Genomic DNA, 23,074 nt, shown 5'->3' with positions numbered 1-23,074 from the left:
CTCATATACATCACATTGGGCCTCACAGCCAGTAGGTGGGCTTGCACCTTCCAAATGGGCCCACCAGATGAACAACATGGATGTACAACATATGTATCAAGTGGGCCACACATCTAGCGGACTGGACGGCGAGGCTAAAACACATGCATCAAAGTGGGCCGCACGTCCAGCGGACTGGACAGCGTGGCTAAAACACATACATCAAGATGCGTCCTCAGCATCGTGGACAGTGTGGATACAGAATATATACATCAAGGTGGGCCCCACCCCCACACGTGCTACAGAACTTGTTGACGTCAATGGGCAGCAACTACTGCTGCGTGAGACCCACAGTAGATGGACGGTTAAGATGAAACATATATATGACAGTGGGCCACACCATCCTCAACTGGACGGTGTGAAGGAAACACATACACCATGGTGGTCCCACGTGCTGGATACAACACGGTAGGCCCCACTTGATATTTGAATCTGCCTATATATGGGTGGATGGTGTGGATCAAAACACACACATCAGCGGGTCCCACCATCCCTGATGGACGGTGTGGATAAATGTAACATCCTGAATTTTCACTGTTTTAGATTTCTAAAAAATTCTTGAATTGAAACTTCTCGGTGGCCAAGGACATTTTAGATCGAGTTGATATTTGTATGTTTCCCTTCGTCCATGCCAAACCGGTCCAGGCAGGGGACTGTCCGCTGGACGGTGGGCCTCCCTGGACGACGACGTGGATAATACATCAAGGTGGGTCCACGTGGTGGCCCACCACCTTTGTATATAAGCGATATTTGATTATTCCCCTACATCTCAAGCTTTCAAAATGGCAGGAAGGCGGCCCTATTCGTTAGACGCTCAAAAAATCTGACATCCAGATCGTTAATCATGTCAAGTGGGCCATCATACATCATCATCACAAAAGAAAGAAAATAAAATGAGGGAGGGAGAGAGAGACGAGTGATGGAGGGGCCTCGCCGTAAGACCCGTGTCCTAATCCACTGCTGTTAACTTTGTCCTTCCCACAAATTCAACCTTCGCACCTTTCGGTGTTTGGCACGATCCTAGCAAGTCCCGCGCACCGACGTCGGCTTGATCCGAAAGTTGTATCATAGCGACCGCGTCGTCGTTGCGGTTCCAACGCCGTGACTTGCGCACCGAACCGATACCCAGGTAAGAAGATGCCGATCTGCGTTTATTCCGAGAAACACCGCGCGTTGCGGATTTCGAGGGAATCTCTACGCAATTAGTCCCATTAATTAACCATTAAATGCATCCCATACATCAAGTACTACACCCATTCCCTCTTTTTCCAAAAGTCTACCATTCTTTCCACCTCACCACTCCTCTTTTCCAAATTTCAACAACAACCATACACCTTTTACAATTTTTCAACCCAAACCATCCCCCATCACACCTCACCCATCCATATCACCCCTCTCTCTCTCATTTCTCATATCTCTCCAAGCAACCCAAGCCTCTCACGTCCAACACTTCTCTCCCAAACCACAAGTGTGGTCCACCTTCCATCTTCTATCTACACCCTCTCACCTCCAATCTCAACCATTCATCTTTCATCAACCTCCATTAAAAGTGAAGGTGAGAAGCTAAGGAGTCCAAGGGAGCAAGGAGAAGGAAGATAAGGTGGGTGATTTTCTATTATTTTAAATTTTAGGGCCCACTTGTTGGTGGGATCCATTTGGATGTATGTAATTTAATCAAGAGGACCCATAGTGGCGGGGTCCCTCTATTTCACCGTATATCTCTCTCTATCTCTCTCTCTTCCTTTGTAATGGTGTGGATCCCACCAATATGTGTTACATCTACCCCATCCATCTACATCAGACGGTGTGGCCCACTCTTTTACAAGTGATGATCCACACCATCCACTGTTTGGATGGGTCCAATGTATCTTTATATATGTATATGTATATATTTATATGTGTATATTTCATATAATATATATACAATATATATAATATAATATGTATTTTTATATATATACAATATAAGATATATTATAAGTATATGCATATATAGTGGTGGGCCATGTCTACGTGGGACCCACCACAATGATGAGAGTTTGTAAATCGTCCAGCGTGGGACGCTGGACGTTGCAAACAGAGGAGTAACTGGCATGTGATTTTATTAAAAAAAAAAGAGAGAGAGAAAGAAGTGGTGGGCCACTCATGCAGGCCCCACCTTGATGTATATGTAAAATCCAAGCCGTCCATGTTGTTCCCCATCTCATTTTAGGCGTCGAGCCGAAAAATGAAGTTGATCCCCTTCCTTGGCGGGCCATACCATAGGAACAGTATTCCTACCTTCGATTTACTCCCTGCTGCTCCTATATATCAAAAATAGCCCAATATTGGACTCTATGGGTTTGTATCGAGCCACAGGAACCCATGGCTGGAGTGGATGTTGCTAATGTGGGCCCTACCATAGAAAATCCGTAAAAAAATTGGTTTTCCAAAAAAAAAAAAATGAATAGAAGGGAGGCAGCAGCGCTGACGCTGCTGCTGCCACTGCCGTACGGCTGCTGACGGACGGACGAGCTGGGGCTCACGACCCCAGCATGCATTTGATGGGTCCTCATGGACCACCCGTTCACCCCAAAAATCAGCCATAAACGGAACTCAGGCGGGCCATACCATCTAAAATCATGTGAAGACATGCCTAAAACATATAAAATCGTTGGTGGGGCCTACCTGAGTTTTGGATGTTGTTGAAACTTGGTCTGTACCGTCAGTTAGATGGGACCCACATAATGGATAATTTTGGGAACCACATTTGGTGGGCCCCACATCTCCCAAGGACCAATGACCTCTTCAACAGGTTGGACGTTAAATAAATATTACGGTGGGCTCCCTGACCGTGAACCGCTCAACAGGTTTAGATGAAAAATAAATATTACGGTGGGCCCCTCCCTCTGCATGGCCCCGTGAAAGGGTTGGGTGCACCTAAACATTACAAGTGGGCCCCTGGTCCACACGACTATCAATAGGTTGATGGAAAATAAACATTGCGGTGGGCCTATTTTAGACGGAAAATAAATAGTAGTGGGCCCTATCCAGCCCACGTGACCTTATGAATAGATTGGATGATATATAAATAATTTGGTGGGCCCTACCCCGGTCCACATGACCTTATGAACTGGTTGGAAAATAAACATTATATTAGGCCCCATGAGGGTGGGAAAACAAGCATTATGGTGGGCCCCGCATATGTATGTAAATCACACCCTCCATTAGTGTGGGCTCCATCATGATGCATGTGTTTCATCCAACAGTCCAACCGTTTGGAGATAAATTAGGGCCCATTGTGGAGGCCCATATTCATGCATTGGTGGTCCATGTCGTGGCCCACCTTAATTTGTATTAGGGCCCATATCATGAGGCCCACTGTGATTTATGTAAGGCCCGTGTGACTAGGCCCAATTTATTTCCTCAAATGGCCCTTTGGGGCCCACTTATTATTTTTTGGGGCTGCCCTGGTGGCCCCCTGGCCCATCTGAATTATGGGATGGGTGCCCCATGACCCAATGAGGGGCTGTTCAAAGTTTGACACAAACAGATGTGAAAATTTATCGGAAGGGTCCAATTTGCAATCAACGGTCGCCGTTTCTCAATCCAGGGTCAGATTTTGTGGACGAGTGCAGGAAAATATTTTCAACCCTCGATATAAGTTTGGATGAAATCCGATGGCTGAAATGCCTCAATTCACTGTCCTAAGTAGCGAGGCCATTTGTTTTAAAATTTCATATTTTAGATCGAAGTTAGGGCGAGTTGTACTTTATAAGCGCCGACTGGACGGTGCGAATCGTCTATTTCTAGGCATCGTCTGAGTCTGTTGTTGGCGATGGACCACAAACCCAGTGAGGACCATGGCCTCCCAAAGTTTCAGATTTTTTTACCCCTCCTTGGGCAATATATGACCCCTACAGACAATCGCCAAGTACAATTAGGCAGACCGGCTCTATGACCCACGTTCAACCCGAACATAATCAAACTCAATCGCATTAGTGGCTTAATCTAGGTTAATTTACTGATGGTAAGCCCCCCACATGCAATCGAATCGTGCAATCCTGCGGCAATTCTCACGTGAATGCCTCAGGACATTATTTTGATTGGGCCAGGTGTTACAGCTTGGTATCCCTATTTAAATGGTTTTGAACTTGTTTATTTCATTCATCAATTAAAATTTGAATTTATTAGAATTTATTTCTATTTTCTTGCTCTCTTTCCTCGTGGATTTGAGAAGTCTCTGTGAGGAGTCCAGAGAAGCTCCGTAGATTCAAAGTAGTTATCCTTGAAGAAGACGGTGATCGACCTCATCATGTTCATCTCTACATCAATTGGTATTAGAGTGAGGATTCTCCTTAAGCCAATGGCAAATAACGAAGGTATGAATCAAAATCCTGTGGACAGTGATCCAATGATTCGTTATCTTTTGGAAAGAATGGAAGCTTTCTACCGAGAACGTCAGTTGACCATGCAAGGGCTGCAGGCAACCCTCACTATATTGCGGATGCACTAATTCTGCCCCAAGCTCAAAGCGAAGCTCAACTGCCCGTGGTCGTTGTACGACACAACCCCGCGGCCTACTGGTATACAGTCCTCATGCGCTCATTTATCCACTCAGTCTCGACGTTGGAGTTATCCTCTGGTACCATCAGGTTTAAGGATTTTCACACAAGGACATCTATGGCACCCCGATACTAGTAACAGTATTTTCGGTGTCCAATCCTGCCATCCACGATATACTTGTGGAGGTTATGGCCCTAATGTCGCTAGGGCGTACAGAAATCATATCACACAAATGTGAGATGCATGAATCATACTATCCAGTCATGCAGCAATCATGCACGTACCGTGCGCTCATGTGGGCAACTCCTCCTATTAGGGAGTCCCATAATAATCCGCCCAATGGCATGTGCTATGATCAATAACTTCTCATATCAAGCATACATATGATGCGCATGGGCACGGATCATGAAGCCACACTAAACCTGTTATATGATGATGATGTACTCTCCTCATATTAAGAATGGGCCTAGACAGCCTACTCATATCAAGAATGGGCTTAACGATCATGGGGGCCCAGCGGTTTAGGTTAGCCCACTAAGGGGAGGTGAGAATGGGCCTAATAATGGGCCCTAGAGAGAGTTACAATGTGAACATTTAACCATCATTGCTCTTACAATGTGGACATCAAACCATCATTACTCTCAAAGCATGGCCCATCATAAATATCATTACATACATCATGGTGGAATCATACATCACATCGGCCCTCATATACATCGCTTTGGGCCTCACACAGATCCCATTGGGCCTCACTCATGGGCCTCATATACATCACAGCAGGTGGACTTGCACTTTCCAAATGGGCCCACCAGATGAACAACATGGATGTACACATATATATCAAGTGGGCCGCACATCCAGCGGACTGGACGGTGAGGCTAAAACACATGCATCAAAGTGGGCCACACAGCCAGCGGACTGGACAGCGTGGCTAAACACACATACATCAAGATGCATCCCCAGCATCGTGGATAGTGTGGATACAGAATATATATGTCAAGGTGGGCCTCACCCCCACACGTGCTACAGAACTTGCTGACGTCAATGGGCAGCAGCTACTACTGCGTGAAACCCACAGCAGATGGACGGTTAGGATGAAACATATATATGACAGTGGGCCACACCATCCTCAGCTGGACGGTGTGAAGGAAACACATACACCATAGTGGTCCCACATGCTGGATATAACACGGTAGGCCCCACTTGATATTTGAATCTGCCTATTTATTGGTGGACGGTGTGGATCAAAACACACACGTCAGCAGGTCCCACCGTCCCTGATGGACAGTGTGGATAAAACACTGGCATCATGGTGGGGTCCACCGTCAGATGGACGGTGAGGCAAAACACATACAACAAGGTGGTGCCACGTCAGTGTGGTCCACCCATTTTAGGATCGAGCTGATATTTGTAGTTTCCCTTCATCCATGCCAAACCGATCCAGGCAGGGGGCCTACCAGCTGGACCATTTGTCCAGCAGCAAGGTGGGCCCCGCCTGCTGGACAGACGGCGTGGATAATACATTAAGGTGGGTCCATGTGGTGGCCCACCAGCTTTGTATATAAGCTAATATTTGATTGTTCCCCTACATCCTGGTTAGCCCAAAAATGGGCAGCAAGGCGGGCCCTATTCGTTAGACGTCCAAAAAAATCTAGACAGTCCAGATCGTTGATCATGTCAAGTGGGCCATCATACATCATCATCACAAAAGAAAGAAAATAAAATGAGGAGGTAGAGAGAGAGAGACGAGCGATGGAGGGGCCTCGCCACTATGGGTCCCTCAATATAAACATCTACACATACATCAAGATGGGTCCCAAATAGGATTCATACCATCAATCGGTAGGCCCCACTTAGTCCATCATAAAAACTGAAATCTAATCTTACAAAACACCCACCGATGGCAAATCTTTTAGGCTCCTTGGAATGCTAAGCTCCTCGGCTTTGATTTTAATGGCGGATGATGAAGATTAAAGGGCTAGGATGAGAGATGAGGGTGAGTAGGAAGTGGGCCACACTTGAAAAAATTTGAAACTTCCCTAGCTTGGATGGTTGCTCTCCTTGGTGTTTGGAAAAAATGGGTAGAAAATGAGAGAGAGAGAGAGGTGATGGGATGAAAAGGGATGGGTGAGTGATGTGTGAGTGATGGGTGGAGTGGTATTGTGTAAGAGGGGGATGGGTTAGGCATGGGTTGAGTACTTGCTTGTACTTGATTGATTGATGGATGGATTGGGTAGAGATTCTCTCGGGATTCACAACGCACAGTGTTTTCTCGAAATATACATGGGCCCACAACTCCTGGCCTGAGTATTACATTGGCAAGTGAGATGCGGCATTGGAACAGCGGCAACAACGTGGTCGGTAGAGTACAAGTCTTGCTTCGAATCGACTTAGATATACGGGATGCGACTTAGGGTCATGCGCAAACGCCGATTACAGGTCGCGGGTCGCCGGAATTCGACGGGGAGGATCACGGGAGTCTAAAGAACGGTACGGACTAGGATACGGGCCTTACATTAGAAGTCTTACGATGCCTTTCAATACCTCTCAGTCCCGTATACATCCCTATTTATAGGTTTAGAAAGAAACCTAAACAAAATCGAAAAGATTTTTTGTAGAATCTGCGTTTCTGCAAAAAATCTACGGAAACCTTCAATGAATCGATCAACCTTCAATGTCATCGAAGAATAACACAAGGGCTGAAAATCCCGAAAATACTTGATGACATTGAGTGGCTTCGATGTCATCGAACAATACAAAATCTAAATTTAAGACATCTGTCTACAACAGGAACAACCAAATAATCTAATCTAGAAAATAAGGAATGATGAGAGGCAAGGAGATTTAATCGAGTAGGAGGAATGGATAGACGAGTAAAACAACATAATGGAACATTAGTAGTAGGAGGAATACTCACTGGCTCGATAGGAGGAGAAGCCACTGGGTCTGAATAAGGTATCGTTGTTAGAGAGGGCATAAGAGTTGTAGGATGTATCTGGTGTTGATAAACCTAAAAAGAGAGAGAGAAGAAGAGTGCACAGGAGGAATAAATTGAGATTCATCAAAGGAGGTCATATGAAAAATCGAAGAAGGCACAAGAGGAATAGATCGAGATTCATGGAAAGCTTTATAATACAGTAAGTGCTCAAAGATAGTAACATGACGAGGCACCCAGATACGACGAGCACACCGATCATAGCAATGGTACCCCTTCTGATTTTCACCATAGCCAAGAAATACACATTTGGTTAATCGAGGGCTGAGTTTATCCCATTCTTGCTCAGGAAGATGGACAAAGGCAATGCAACCAAACACCCGTAGCCGTCTATAATCAGGGTCTTTACCATAAAGGAGGAATGATGGTGACTTTCCATTTATCAAGACATTTGATAGTAATTGATTGATCAGATATACTGGTGTTAATTTTGCTTTAGCCCATAAAAATTTAGGAACATTTGCATAGTTCAACATTGTAGTAACCATCTTAGTTATGTGCTTATTTTTGTGTTCTGCTACGCCATTTTGCTCCGGTGTGTGATGGCAAGACCGTTGATGTATAATATCATTTGAATTAAGAAAGTTCTGAAATTCTGAAGAGATATACTTGCCACCAGAATCTGATCATAGAATCTTAATTTCTTTGAAAATTGGGTCTCTACATATGTCGAAAATTTTCTGTAGTAAGAAAAGGCTTTTGACTTGTGTTTCATGAAATATATCCATGTGTACCTTGAAAAGTCATCCACAAAGATAATATAATACACAGAACCACCATGAGCTATAATAAGAGATGGACCCCAGACATTAGTATGAATAGGATCAAATAAGGTGGTAGCTCGACAGTTGCTTAATGGAAATGGTAATGCAGTAGATTTAGACAGTCTACAACTAACATAATTCATATCAATAAAATTATGACTAATATTTATATCATCATTCAACAGATCGGACTTAAACAAAGATAATAAATTCTTGGAATTAGGATGACTTAAACGAGTATGCTATAATTTTCAACACTTATTAGTAAAATAAATGTCACTAGAAGAAAGTAAAAAAAAACATTTGGATGGGAGAACAACAGGATTAGACTCCAGGATGAACAACCGCCTTCTCTTATGGCCCTTCCCAATCAGCCTCCCTGTTTCCAGATCCTGTATGAAACAACCAAATTGAGAAAACTAGACCAAACAATTATTCTTAATGAGTTACGCAACAGAAACCAAGTTAGCAGACAACTTGAGAACATAAAATACTTTTTGAATGAAAAAAATTACAAAATGATGAAGGTGAAACTTTCAAGGAACCAATATGTGATATAGATAACTGGTTATCATCTGTAGTAGAGATGAAACTCACACCTCTATATGGAACACAATTAGTAAAACAAGAAATGTCACCAATCATGTGATTGGAAGCTCCTTAATCAATATACCAGGTTTTGGTAGAGTCAATATTACCTATAGAACTTGAGGAACCCATAGCTTAGAGAATTTGTTGAATTTGTATAGAGAAAGCATATTTGGCTGCATCGATGAGGGTGAGACGAGTCTTCTTAGAAGGAGATGCCACAAATGCACGTCCACGTCGCTGGTACTGAGGCGGTAAATGAGGTCGAATCGGGTAGTTAACTATGTCATGTCCTTCTTGTTTGCAGTATCGATAAAATAGAGTACTTGGATCAGATGATTTTAGAGACTTTTTCTTGTTGATATAACGAGTAACTACATGATTAAATTCATTACAATTATAACACTTAAACTTTTGACATGTCATGTGACTTTGTCATAACATTGCGAGTAATGAGGGCAGCATTAGGAAGTAAGGGTTTTCAAACGTGTCTCTTCTGCCATCAAATCTGATAGGGCTGCCTCAAGAGATGGAAGTTGAGGCCGGTTCATCAGTGCGACCCGGGCTGGCTCAAACACTGGATGGAGTTTATATAAGAATTGCATCAATTTACTTGTTTCTCGAAGTGTCTTCACTATCTCTACTGCTGCGGCATGAATCACTGGATCCATAAGTTGAATCTTATGTGAAAGAGATGTAAGCTCAGAATAAAAGTCCTGGACACTCAGAGATCCTTGTTCAAGTTTTAACGGCTTGTACTCTACTTGATATCTACGAGCATGATTTGATTGCTGATAACACATTTTCAAGTAAGCCCATATTTCTGATGCTGTCTCGAATGATGTGAGATTAATTACAATGTTGCTCTCAACACTGTTAATGATCCATTTGACCACCTTCAAATTATTGGTGGTCCAAGTTATGAGTTCTTTTTCATCGGTTGGTTTTCCCACAGAACCATCCACATAGCCATAAAGGCTCTTTCCTGCTAAAAAAATGCTTGAAATGAAATTGCCACAAAGAAAAATTCTTCATATCCAATTTAACATGGATTGTCTCAATCTTATCTGAGGAATTCATTGAGGCTATAGAAAAATAATTGCAAGGATGAAGGTGAAAAATGTACTGCTGTATAAATCGGACACAGTGGCCCCAATCTAAGAAGAGCGAAAAAAGGAAAACCTTAATTGCAACAAGATGGGATGGTAAAGGACCAGCGTCGTCTGCTGGTTCTGTTGGTTGTGCAGAAGAGGAATGGATTGTTGTGTAGCAATGCACCAAGAGAAATCTAGACCGTCTAAAGATTTTAGATCAATGGCTCTAATACCATGATAATATCTGAAATCGGAGAAATTTCAATTTTTTTTTATATTATTCTTCACCCGAAATCGGATTTAAATAAAGAATTTACATGTGTATATAAGGGAATCTTATAATGAAATCTAATTAGAACCAATCCTAATTAAAGTATTTCAATACATGACTAACTATATATATGGCGAATAAAGCTGATATTATACATGACAAATATACAACTAATGACATCTAATATAATCTCACACATTTAATGTGGATTGCTATGAATGCGGATCGGTGTCCATCGGTAATCCATTGTGTATAGGTAATCCTCACTGCCTGACATTTTATAGAAAAAAAAAAAAGAAGAATAGATCCCCACTTTCCATATGAGACCACCATGCTCTCCACTATTCATGCAAACACCAAATCACATTCCATTTTATAAACTCCAACATACAATACAAAACAAAAAAGAAACAACTTTGAAGGAAACAGAACCACCACACCAACGGGATAGTGTGATGTCTATTCGTACAGCTACCAGCAGTGAGGAAACTTTGACTCTTGGCATAGGCCACTCTAATAAAAGAAAAACACTCAAGAAGGCTAAGTGGCCTCTTGCGGGAATGTCCCCACCTTTTAAACCAATCTCACACCGTGGTTTATTGGATTGCCGTCGAGCACTTCGGCTCTACGCCATCGTCTCCTCTTAGTAAAAAAAAAACCAAGAAAGAATGAGAAAAGATCAAATGACCTTTTGCATAAGGGACTCGCCTATTGAACTCCCCAGATGAGATCCTAAGTGGGGTCAAGTGGATAGTCTTGTATCCAATCCAAGTCAATTCCTGGGATTGGCCTGGCGTGTCAAACAGAGTCGGTGATCTGATCCCAATCCCAGGTATCTCAAGACAATCCGCTGACATCACCATCATTACATTTAAATCCCATCAAATCCACCCTAATCCTTCTAATTTGCCCGGGACGTGTTTGGTTTGAGGGATTAGAAGGGATGAGAAAGTTTAAAGCAGGGATTGGCCGGGCGCGCTAAACAGACTGGATTTAGCAATCCAGGGATATATCAATCCCATGGATCTCCAGACAATCCACTGACAACACCATTATTACCTAGAAATCCATGCCATCCACCCTAATACCATTCAAACCCTTCCAATCCACCCTGCCAAACGGGCCCTAAGTGGGGTCAAGTGGATAGTCTTGTATCCAATATAAGTTGTCTATATGAAAGAGGTTTTAGTTTGAGACAATTGAATAAAATTTGATGGCCTGTACCAGTAGAAACAGTACATAATTAACGCACAATGCTTGTACAATTACAGGCTATAGATTAAAAAAAATTGAAATGATCCTGGATCATGGCTTTTAGATTAAAGTGAAGAGTAGATAAACCAATGAATAATTACAATAGTTGATTTAGTAGGGCACAAACTCCATTCTTAAAATGCATCTCGAATTCCCGGTTATTTTAAATAATTTTCTGCTCTGAACGGCATGTGACTGTGGGGCCCACCTTAACACATGTGACTACATCCAGCCCCCGCATATTTATTGAAAACAAATTTAATGGCATAATTTTTTTTAAAAAAACGTAAATCCAATATCAGGTGGACTATATCAAAGAAACATAGTAATTGACCTTTAATATTTGTGTGGCCTCTTCATATAAGTCTATGTGACGTTATCAACGGGTTGGATGACGAATAAACATTACGATGGACTCCATTAAGTTTTTAATGGTAGGAATTCAATTACGATTGTTTCCTACGGTGTGATCCACTTAATATTTGGGCATTCTTCACCTTTTTTTGTATCTTGCCCTAAAACGAGCTTTGGAAATGGTTGGACGGTGTGGATTTAAGATACATACATCACTGTTTGGCCCATGCTCAGTGGTCCCACCCACCTCGGTGGATCCGTGGTCTCACTTTAAATCCGCGCCCGTGCGATTCAACATCTCTAAAGACAAAATCAACAGAGTCTCGAGCAATTCCTCCACGACAAGTGCTAGGGAGATTCGCATGCCACGTGCAACAATGTGATAATTATAAAAGATCGAAATCGTTTATCAGTTGGGCGCCAAATTCAAATCCATGTCTCCATGATCAGGCCGGTCATCTCCTCGGCGGTATGATAAAATCGAAAAATCCAACGGCCTGTAATTAACAAGCACCTACTCGGCCATCTGTTGTTGTAGCTTGGCCTTTTGATAAGTGAATGTTAACGCCCAACTCCCTGCCAGTCTCGGATCACCTTCACGTGTTCCATGCTGGCATCCGTGCCGCGAATCGTCTCTTCAATATCTCTTCGCACGAATCTTCTTGGAATATCAACTGCTCCGATTGATTATGCAACATGCCGAATCATATCCAACGAAGCACAGTGGGGCGGAGAGTTGTTTGATACGCTGGCGGAATAAAACATTCTATACGCACGCATCCAAGAATTCCCGATTTTGACATTACAAAACTCAAATCAAACCGTCCAAAACCTCTTAACCACATTAAAAAGTCCATAGAACTCAATAGATCCACGAAAATTACTCCATTGACTTCGTAACAATAGCATCCTTTTCCATTCCAACATTCTTAAATGTTTACTGTTCCATCAAAAATTTCGTTTACTTAGACTAGGAAGTAGCTCACATTATTTTAACGGTTTTGATTTGATTTGTATGATGCCAAATGTACATTTTCCTAGCGCATGTGCGCGTTACATCACACACTATACCGGTGTACCAATTTTTTTTCCAGCTCCTGAAAAAGTCTCCTTTCTTCTCTCTCTCTCTCTCTCTCTCTCTCTCTCTCATCTCATCTCCATTCTCCCCATTGGAAGCAGAAAGCATGAGTTACGAAAAAGTCCCTCCCGAATCCTACCCTCCGCCAGGCAATTTCTTCACAAAAAACCCTAATTTCTCTCCGAAATTACATCTTTTTTACATCAATCCATTCTTTCCTTTTAATTTTTCTTCGAGGGCTTTCTTGTCTTTTGATTTCAATAGACTGATTTTTTTTTTAAATTTTTTTTTTTTGTGATTTTAGGTTACGCGAATCCTTATCATCCGCCGCCAGGCTATCCTGCCCCGCCTCCACCACCAGGGGGATATGGAAACTATCCTCCACCGCCTCCTGGATATCAGGCATACTTCCAGGATGGGTATCCTCCACCACCAAGTCAACAACAACATCATCATCATCATCACCATTCTCCTCCTCCTCCTCCGCAGTACTATCAGCAGCAAGATGATTCTGGTTGTGGTTGTGGCTCTTTCCTACGTGGATGGTATGTATTCCACATACATACACATACCTTAACATTCATATTTACTAGTTTTCTTATGATGCCTGATTTTGGTATACATCTTTGATGTCTTTCTTATACATACATACATACATATGATGCATACATATATAGATACATATGTGCTAACCCCCCGAATAGCTAGGACAATGCTATGATGACGACGATGAAGACAGTGACATAGATACATAGATAATGTACATAGAAACATGCATAGATACATACTTTTGTTATGCGTCTTTGATTATTATCTTAGTGGAGATTATTTATGAGAGGGGTGTGTTGTTAACTTGTTATTAGTTGGAGATTATATATTGGCAGGCGGGTTTTTTATTTTTTAATTTTATAGAATGCATAGGCAATCATAGCTATGATCGCAGTGCAAAGCTATGTTTTGGTTGGGTTGGGGTTTTGGGGGGTTGGCCGCTATGATTGCAGTGGGCTATTGGATAGGAGGATTTCGCTGTGAATTGTACATTGCCCCATTTTAATCCTGATCTGATGATTACAATTATTCAAATCATCAACATTATCATCATCATCTAAGCCTTATCCCAGCTAATTGGGGTCAGCTACAAGAGTTCTGTTTCGGCATTCTACTATGTCACATACCATGTCTTCAGTTAAACATAGGTTCTTTGGTCTTTTCTTTATACTTCCATCCCCATCCTTTTGGGACTTCCCCTTGCCCTTTTAGAGCCTTCCACTTGAACCAACTCACTTCTAATCGATGCGGTTCTTGGTGTTGGTTGCACATGGCTAAAACATATAAGTCTACTTTCTTTCATCTTACCACTGGTTGGTGCTACTCCTAACTTCCCTTAAATGTGTTCATTTCTAGTTATAGCCTTCCTCATCTCATCACTCATCCATCTCAACATCCTCATTTCAGCTACATTCATCCTATGAACTTTTACTGCCCAAAATTCTTCCCCATAAAGCATTGCTGGTCTTATAGCTATCTGATAAAATCTCCCCTTCAGTTTGCTTGGTATGAGACGGTCACACAAAACTATAGAGGCACATCTCCACTATTTACAACCTAATTGTATTCTATGAGCATCATTTTGGAGTTGTGCCCTAGAAAACCAATGTGAAATTTATCCACTAATAACGTGGATGATGTCCAACAATATTAATGATCTTGATCGTAGAACATGATGGCCATGGGTCCTAGATGGACATGTGGTTATGCCTTAGTTAATATGTGGGAGTATCTTAAACGTACATTATTGTGGGTCAAAAGAAAGTGATTCCTCTAGCTCTCCTTGGGAATTTGAGAGTGTGACCAGGGGAGAGTTATGAGCCATATATCTTAGTACCTCATTATACCATGACCACACAGTAGGTTATAGGACAAACTTGTGGTTATTGCTTTCCATTATCAGGCATGACGGTGAGTCAGTGTGCCTTTGCCCTACCCCACAAAAGAATTGTGAGTGTGGCATGCATAGAGGCTCTTGGGTTGATTTTGTTGGGCACTTGTGTTGGTGGATATATATAGATCCTATCTCAAGTTTAGGGAAAGAGAGAGCATTGGATTCCGCCCCTTGGTGTCACCCGTAGAGAGAGAGCCCCCCCTTGGCATCACCCGGAGAGAGAGAGAGAGAGAGAGAGAGAGAGAGAGAGAGAGAGAGATTCATCTCTATTCCATCCATTACACGTTCCACGTGTGTGGGGTCCACTTGTGTGGATGGCTCTAGAGTCGCTTTGGGAAGGAGGAGGTGGAGCAGAATAAGAAGCGACATAAGTAGTAGCAGGAGGAGACTAGCTTCAGTATTATATGATATGTTGAATCTCGTAGTATAATAATCTTGTCTTCTTTTAAAATATATTTAAAGAGTTTTCATTCTGATCTTTCTTCTAGATTGTGAAAATTTTTAGGTCGGAGGCCTCCTGTCACAAGGTTGTCTATTTTCGCTGTGAAGCACTTTTGTTGTAGGTGTTTTCTGGACACATAATTGTTGACAAGCCGCTAGTTTTTTTTTTTTTCAAAATCCAAGTAAAGTTTAAGAATGACAAGACTTTTAAATCATTCTCGAAAGGTTCATCTTCTCATTCATCTGAAACATCTTCTTTAACAACAAATATTTCAACAATGGCTATAAAAAATAATGATGAAATTAGCTATAGTAATATGGAGAAATCAATTCAAGACTGGATAATTCCAAAGGTTCTAATTTCAGAAATCTATAGAAAGGTTTTGTTTAAAATCCAATTCAATTGTGTAATCAAAACAACTGAAAAAACCCACTCTATAATGGAAAAAGAAGATCTTCCTTTATCATCAAGGAAAAATTGTCACAATATTCTCAAAGATATAATTCTATTCAGGTGCGGTTAATCCAAGTACCAATCAAACCCTTAACCAGGTTAGGCTTAAATACATCTACACTAGCATATGTTTGCAATAGAAGACATGAACAATTCGAAGATCCACTAGTTGGGATGGTAGAAGCAAGCCTCGGTAATGGACCTGCTTTCTTCAATTGCTTTCCAAACTTTTCACTCTCTAAGTGATCCTTATGTTCATGACTATCTAACATTAGGAGTTCACATGAAACGTTTTCAAATGAAACGTAATATAGAAAATGTTGCTGTAGTATACAATATGTACTACAAACTTATAAACTCTATAGTTGCCGACATAGCTTATTTGAAAGAGCTAAAGGGAGATGAAGAAGGAAGAGGAGTAGGAGGAGGTGGAGAAGACAGAAGGGGAAGAAGACGAAGAAGAAGCAGAAGGAGAAGTAGAAGCAGCAGAAGCTGGAGGAGGTGGAGAAGACAAAAGGAGAAGAAGGCGAAGAAGAAGCATAAGGAGAAGTAGAAGCAGCAGAAGCTGGAGGAGGAGGAGGAGGAGGATCCACATTTTTGGGTCAGCCGCTGATTAAATGTAATAACCCAATTGAATTTATTTATTTCGCAACTTTAAAAAAAAAACGATTTTATATACATTCAATGATTGTTAGTGGTCACATTATCTTAGGGCCTGTTTGGTGTTGCTTCTAGCAACTGTAGAATTGATTCTCAGGAAACAATTATTTGAAATTGTTTATTGAGAATTGCTTATGTGAAAAAGTGCATGTTTAGTAAACATGCATATGTGGTGTGGTCCACTTATGTCTTGGATCTACCAAATTTTTGGAGTCATACCCTAACATGATATAGTGAAATGGATGGACAGAGTCGATGTCGCATGGTCATCACAGTGGGCCCCACAGTGGTGCAGGTGGGGGTCATAAAAAAGTCACGCCTGTCCGGTTTCTCTAGAGATGAGATTTGTTAAGCTCACTCGTGTGTGCAATCCAACTCATGTACATGCCACATGTTTGCCATCATGGCTTGTAGGTTCAAAATCCAATCCTCCCTTAGAAAGGCACCACTATATTGATGCCCTAGCCCAAGTAATAGGTTGATGCACTGGTTAGGTTGGCCACAGTTTGCAAACAGAAGTACGGCTCTAAAACACTTGCGGAAGTTTTCTAACCCATCCACCTGTTTCTAATATTGGGGCCCACCTTCTGAGTGGGACCAAATTAATTTTAGGCAAAACATGGGCGGACCAACTGGTGGATGGATTTGATCTCGGACCTACATGCCATGATGGCTCGTGTAGAGGTGTATGGCTCTATGTTCGTGTGCAATTAACAAACCTTCCAGAGGGGGCTGAGTGTCACCCAGTCTCTTATAGGGCCCTATTCAATATAAATCTTAATTTAGTTTGAAACTCATTACGAGTCATCGTCTGTGTTATTGGTTTTTGTAAACTGATGGTGGTAAAACTGGTGGAGTTGCTTTCTCTGTTGGAATTCTCAATTAATGTCTGAGATACTTTTTTCTTTTTTTGCCTTTTAACTCATGAATATAGGCTTAATTCTCTTTCTTGATTATGGAGAACCTTCTAGGTTAAGCTTTTTAAGTACAGTTGCTTTTGATGGGATGGTTCTTTTATCATGTCTAGTCATTTGGTTTTGGGTTAATTCAACACTCCACGCACTGCAAGTTGCTTTTTGGGTTTATTCATTTAGTGTATTGGATCAATTCCAATATAACATCTAAGATGTCAGTTCCACCATAGTTGTGAAAGATCTGCATATTTTGAAAACATATAGCAATCTTCTCTTGATATTCAGAAATGATATTTTTCTGATAGCATGTTGATATTTTCAATGTATCATCAAAGATCTTATAATATCTCAATAATACCGTGAAGTTTTCTCAGTAATATCCTTTTTTTAAATGTTTGTTTAAAACACCCACTTTCTGATTTTTGGGAAACCTTGTCTCTCCCACTCATGATCCCAGCCTTGAAGGAAATTTCAAATAAAATATATTTAATTCTGAATATATAGTGTATCTAGTATACATTCTGATACCATGGAGTTTGTATTGGGAAGTAATACAAAACAGATAGATCTGGTTGTTTTGCTTTGGAGGCTGCAAACTACTTGGATGAATTCTATTATCTTTGTTCAAATTTCAAGGATTCGTATAACCACATGGGCCATATCCATTGGGAGGCTGAAGTGGAGAGGTTGGCAAAAGAGGGAATTTAGGGTAAATGTTTCTGCTGTTTGTGGGCAATCATGGTGGGCTTACTTTTCGTTTTGTGCCTGGGCAGAAGTTATTTCCATCCAAAACTGATAGTCTGCTCATGTCAAGGTCTTGCTGGAAACCAGCTGGCTATTGTTTTTTTTTTTTGAAAGCTACCAGCTGACTATTGATTCGAGTAGAAAAATCGGAAAAGCAAAAGCACACCTATTGTGATTTCCTTTTCCCGTGGCACCCCTAATGATTGCACTGAACCAAGTCGGGTTGGCTTCACCTCTATATCCACCCCAATTGTGGTCTGGTTGTGCTTCGAACGCATCCTAAATTTGGTGAATGAAGGTATATGTCCATGAGTTGCTAAGTAAGGTATTTGATATTAGACAGAAAACTCCACAGTTTTTGTTTGAGTTCAAAGAGGTTCATATCGGCTAGCTATAGAAATTCTAGTGGGAACAAGTTTCAGTGGTTACAGAATTGGCGTGTTTTCTTGTGAATAGAGGTGACAGAAGGTTCATGCAAGTGGTTATTCATGAAGAAGGTATAGGGTCCTGATGCATCAGTATGTGTGTCCTGATGTGCTACTATGTACAAGTGGCTTCATGGTTCAGTTTTCTGGAACTATTATCTGACAATGGATGGGGTTTAGTTACCCAACCTCATAGCAAGGTGCCATCCCGCTTCACTTTTGTGCTTCCATTCCTGCTTTCAGAGCTCTTGCACTTGCTAACATTTTGAAACAGATGCTTCCCCACTTCGACATCTGAATCACCCCTCCGCTTCTCCTTTCTGCGAGGAATGAGGGATGCACCAAAATCCTTCCAATGAATATCCTGGTGATCTGAGCCTTCTTTTTGGACTAGTTCTGCTAGCCATCACACTATCACTCTAGATCGCTAAACTGTGTGTTACACGTCCTGATGCATCGGGACCCAATAACTCCTTAGAGAGAAGTGGAAACAAGATTACGTATTGTCGACATTTGCTTCCAATTTTTATGGTAGAACACTAGTTTCCTTCCTCTTTCTTCTTGATGAGGGGACTGGTGTGCCATACCTCCAATGTTCTGAATTTGAGCATACAGATCACGACAATGATGGGTCCTTGGAATGCATGATAAAGTCAACAGAAGAAGGAACTTGTGAATCGCACTTTCGAAATAAGAGTTAAAAGTTGGGAGTTAAGGTCTTTATGGCCAGAATGTTGGCCAGTGCTTTATGAGACAAAATGTTAGGGCCTGTTTGGCCGGACAAATCCCGTGGTATTAGGAGGGATGGGATTACGATATCCCACCCGTCGATCCCGCGTAGATGTTTGGGGGATTGCGAAATCCCAATAGGATTCGCTGCCATCCCGCCTCCGTCCTCAAGCCAATCCCATTGATTTTTCTCCCATCCAGTCATACGGAATGATTGGATGGAGGCGAACAGGTGCTCATGAAAACCGTGAAGATAGTGGGAGAACAAAATTTTGGTGCGAATAAAACGCCAACCAGGTATGTGTACAAATACCGGGTCATGGTGCTCGTATTCCTCACTGTGATTTTGCGATGGGTCAGTTCGGGACAAGTTACGTATTTCCCTCATAATCTCTTGCCTGATGCTTTCCTGAAAGGCTTGATTTCTTCATGCATGCTGGTCCGACTTCCAATTTTTGCTAGAAATTGGTAGTCAGACCGACATGCAGGGACCAAAACCACCATTAAAATAGTAAAGTCATCAAATTGGAAGCTTCAATCCATGGTCGAATGAACATGCAGGGAAAATAACCACCATTCAGAAAGAATCAACAGTGAAATCCGTCACAATAATAGTCCAGAACACGTTTTAATTTTCATAACAGGGGATCACAACATGCAGGAGGCAAAAGCCCCAATTTCTAGCAGAAATAGAAAATTCGGATCAACATGCAGGTTGCGGAACCACCATTAGGATAGCAACAACTATGAAATCCCTCAACATAGAAGTGCAGAACACATGCAGGAGGCAAAAGCCCCAATTCCTACCAGAAATTGGTAGTCGGACCGACATGCATGTTGCGGAACCACTGTTAGGATATTTATAACAGTGAAATCCCTCAAATTAGAAGGCCAAGAACACATGCAGGAGGCAAAAGCCCGAATTTCCAGCAGAAATTGGGAAGTCGGACTAGCATGTATGAAGAAATCAAGCCTTTCAGGAAAGCATCAGGTAAGAGATTAGGAGAGAAATACACACCTCGTCCCGAACTGACCCACCACAAAATCACAGTGAGGAAGACGAGCACCATGACCTGGTATTTGTAGACATACCTAGTTGGCGCCTTCTTCGCGCCAGAATTTTCTTCTACCGCCATTTTCACATCTTTCATGAGCACCTGCTCACCTCCATCCAATCCTTCCGTTCGATTGGATGGGAGAAAAATCAATGGGATCGGCTCGAGGACGGAGGCGGGATGGCAACGAATCCCATCGGGATTTTGCAATCCCTCGCCCGTAGACTCTACAAACTGAAATTGATCCCGTGGGACAGCGGACTTCCGAGGGTTATAGCCCTACCCAAACATCTACGCGGGATCGACGGGTGGGATATCGCAATCCCATCCCTCCTAATACCACGGGATTTGCGCGGCCAAACAAGCCCTTGAGGAATAACATGTTCACAGGATGAATGTAGTTGAAATGAGAATGTTGAGCTGGATGAGTGGCAAGAGGAGGAAGAATAGAATAATTAGAAATGATTAAATGAATGCATTCCAGGGAACTTAGGAGTAGCATCAATAGGTAATAAGATGAGGGGAAGTAGACTTGGATGGTTTGGTCATGTGCAATGGAGACCAAGAACTGCGCTGGTTAGGGTTACTTAGGAGTGAGTTGGTACAAGTTGAAGTCTCTAAACGGGCAAGGGAAATGCCCAAAAGGACGTTGTTGAAGTTAATAAGAAAAGATTTGATGACATTGGTCTAATTGAAGGTATGGCCCTTGATAGAGTGGAATGGTAGAACTGGATTCATGTAGCCTAGCCATTTCATTGGGACAAGGCTTAGATGATGGTGACAATCATGGCACTTTTGAAATGTGCACTGGGACTAATGGGCAGGCCATGAAATTGAAAGCTGGTTGGACTTCGGGTTAAATTCTGCTATCAGTTGACTTTTGGCTTGTGAGGAAAATTAGCCCTCTTAGATGAGTTTTAAGACAAAATGGCAGCTGGTCCGTGTCAAGGTATTCTGTAACAGTAACAGTGGCTGCAATGACCACCACCGTTACCTTTACGATATGGGCCGTGATGGTCTCTCTCTCTCTCTCTCTAATGGAAAAAAACCCAAGTAACCTGTATCGGCCCCATAATGGACTGTTACAGGGCATTTACAGCCTTTATGGGGGTTGTAACGTGGTGTTACAGGGGTTACCACCCTGTAACGTGTAACGGTTGCCACCGTTACCTTTATGTAATGACCTTTGCGGTCCCGTAACAGCCGTTATGGCTCCCCATGAATTCCATGTGTTTTGCCTGCTTTTGAATTATCAGGCACTATGTTGTAGTTGAGCTATTATTCCTTTAGAAAGCAATGGAGAACAGAGACAACCACTGAGGCCTTTTATCTGGGAGATTTTTCAGGCATGGTCTATCCATGGTTTGGCCTATCAGACCAACGGTCTGGATTGCCGAACAATGGGCCTTGTGAGAGTGCAAAGAGACTTAAATATCCTCAGATCAAGGATCATACAATTCCTTTTGAAGTCAGGCTGCTATTTAAGCTCTTATTCTTGTGTTATCAGTCTGTTCTAATGTTCTTTAACTGCCTATTTCCATTCAAGAGCATTCTTGACTGCATTGTCTTCATGTTTAGCTACGTATCATTTGATTGTATGCAACAGATCAAATTGCATCATTTAATTTAAGGTATGTTTGGGTACACAATTGAATTGCATTGTTTTTCTTAGTGTTCTGAAGTAGAGAACCAAATGGCAATTTCCTTACCAGCATTCATATTGGGTGAATGGGATCCAAATTTTTATTTGCATTGTCCTTTCAAGTAGTACTTGAATGAAAGATCACTGCAATTTAAGGGGCTACTTATTAAATAATAGAAAACATCATCAAAATCTGTCACTTCTTTTGATTAAACTGAATGTTCGCAATTCATTTTACTTGTGCATCCCAACACATCCTTAGTTGTTTGCTACTCCGTAATTGAAATAAAGGACCCCCTATTTCTTATTCTCTTTGCCATCTGATTTCAACCGAGTAGTCTTCTTGTCTCAACCCTTGTTTCTTTCATGTAACCACTACTGACCCATGTATTTATATTCCATTGAAGTTTGGCTGCGCTTTGCTGCTGCTGCGTGTTGGAGGAGTGCTGCTTCTAGGCTGCTTTCACGTGTCCATTGTGTGGGGTTTTATGCATGTACTCTTTCACGTCCTTCTGGTTTAGCTCCCTTCTGTTATGCCAATATATTATAGCTGGATTTGGTTTGATTAAACTTATCGTGGTACGTCTTCTGATTTTCCATTTTGTGAACTGTTTGTATATCTCAAATCCTTGTGTGACATTTTCTAATAGTGAAGAACAGATGACTATTTGCTATCTTCCATGCTGATGTTGCAATGTTCTTGCCTCTGTATGTTGAGGAATTAGATGTATTATACAATGCCCAGAGTTTCCACAGTCCACACTAAGCTTTGGTTTTCAATTTGTACGTGGGGCCTCATGGTTGGTGATCCAAACCATCAATCTACGAGTGGGGCATCAAGAATCTCCTTAAAGAGGGGAAAAATCTCAACCTTTCAACTTGTTGGTAGATAGCGGTTAAGTAAATACTGCGACGGTTGGTCAACATTTGATGAAAAAGGCCACAGATTCAAGGGTTGGGATGTTTTCTGATTTGGGTTTTTTTTGATCTGTGAACCTCCTACAGGAATCCTATCAATTGATTGAATCACCTGCGGTGGGCCTTGGTACGAACTGTAAAACCAGTTTTTACCGTGGAAACACAGCA

The 23,074-nt window shown here is 41.8% G+C and overlaps 1 protein-coding gene across 1 annotated transcript; it reads left to right on the top strand.

Annotated features, from left to right (window-relative positions):
* The first annotated feature begins 13,030 nt into the window (after nucleotides 1–13,030).
* LOC131246660 (cysteine-rich and transmembrane domain-containing protein WIH2) lies at nucleotides 13,031–22,667 on the top strand. The gene is made up of 3 exons (XM_058247010.1): nucleotides 13,031–13,131; nucleotides 13,287–13,527; nucleotides 22,396–22,667. The coding sequence occupies exons 1-3, from the start codon at nucleotides 13,089–13,091 to the stop codon at nucleotides 22,442–22,444; spliced, it is 333 nt and encodes a 110-aa protein (XP_058102993.1). The 5' UTR covers nucleotides 13,031–13,088; the 3' UTR covers nucleotides 22,445–22,667.
* Nucleotides 22,668–23,074: the final 407 nt, after the last annotated feature.

This window comes from Magnolia sinica, chromosome 5 (genome assembly GCF_029962835.1).
Source record: "Magnolia sinica isolate HGM2019 chromosome 5, MsV1, whole genome shotgun sequence".
Taxonomy (NCBI): domain Eukaryota; kingdom Viridiplantae; phylum Streptophyta; class Magnoliopsida; order Magnoliales; family Magnoliaceae; genus Magnolia; species Magnolia sinica.
Note: the sequence above shows the minus strand (reverse complement) of the source record. Positions and strands in the feature narration are given on the sequence as shown.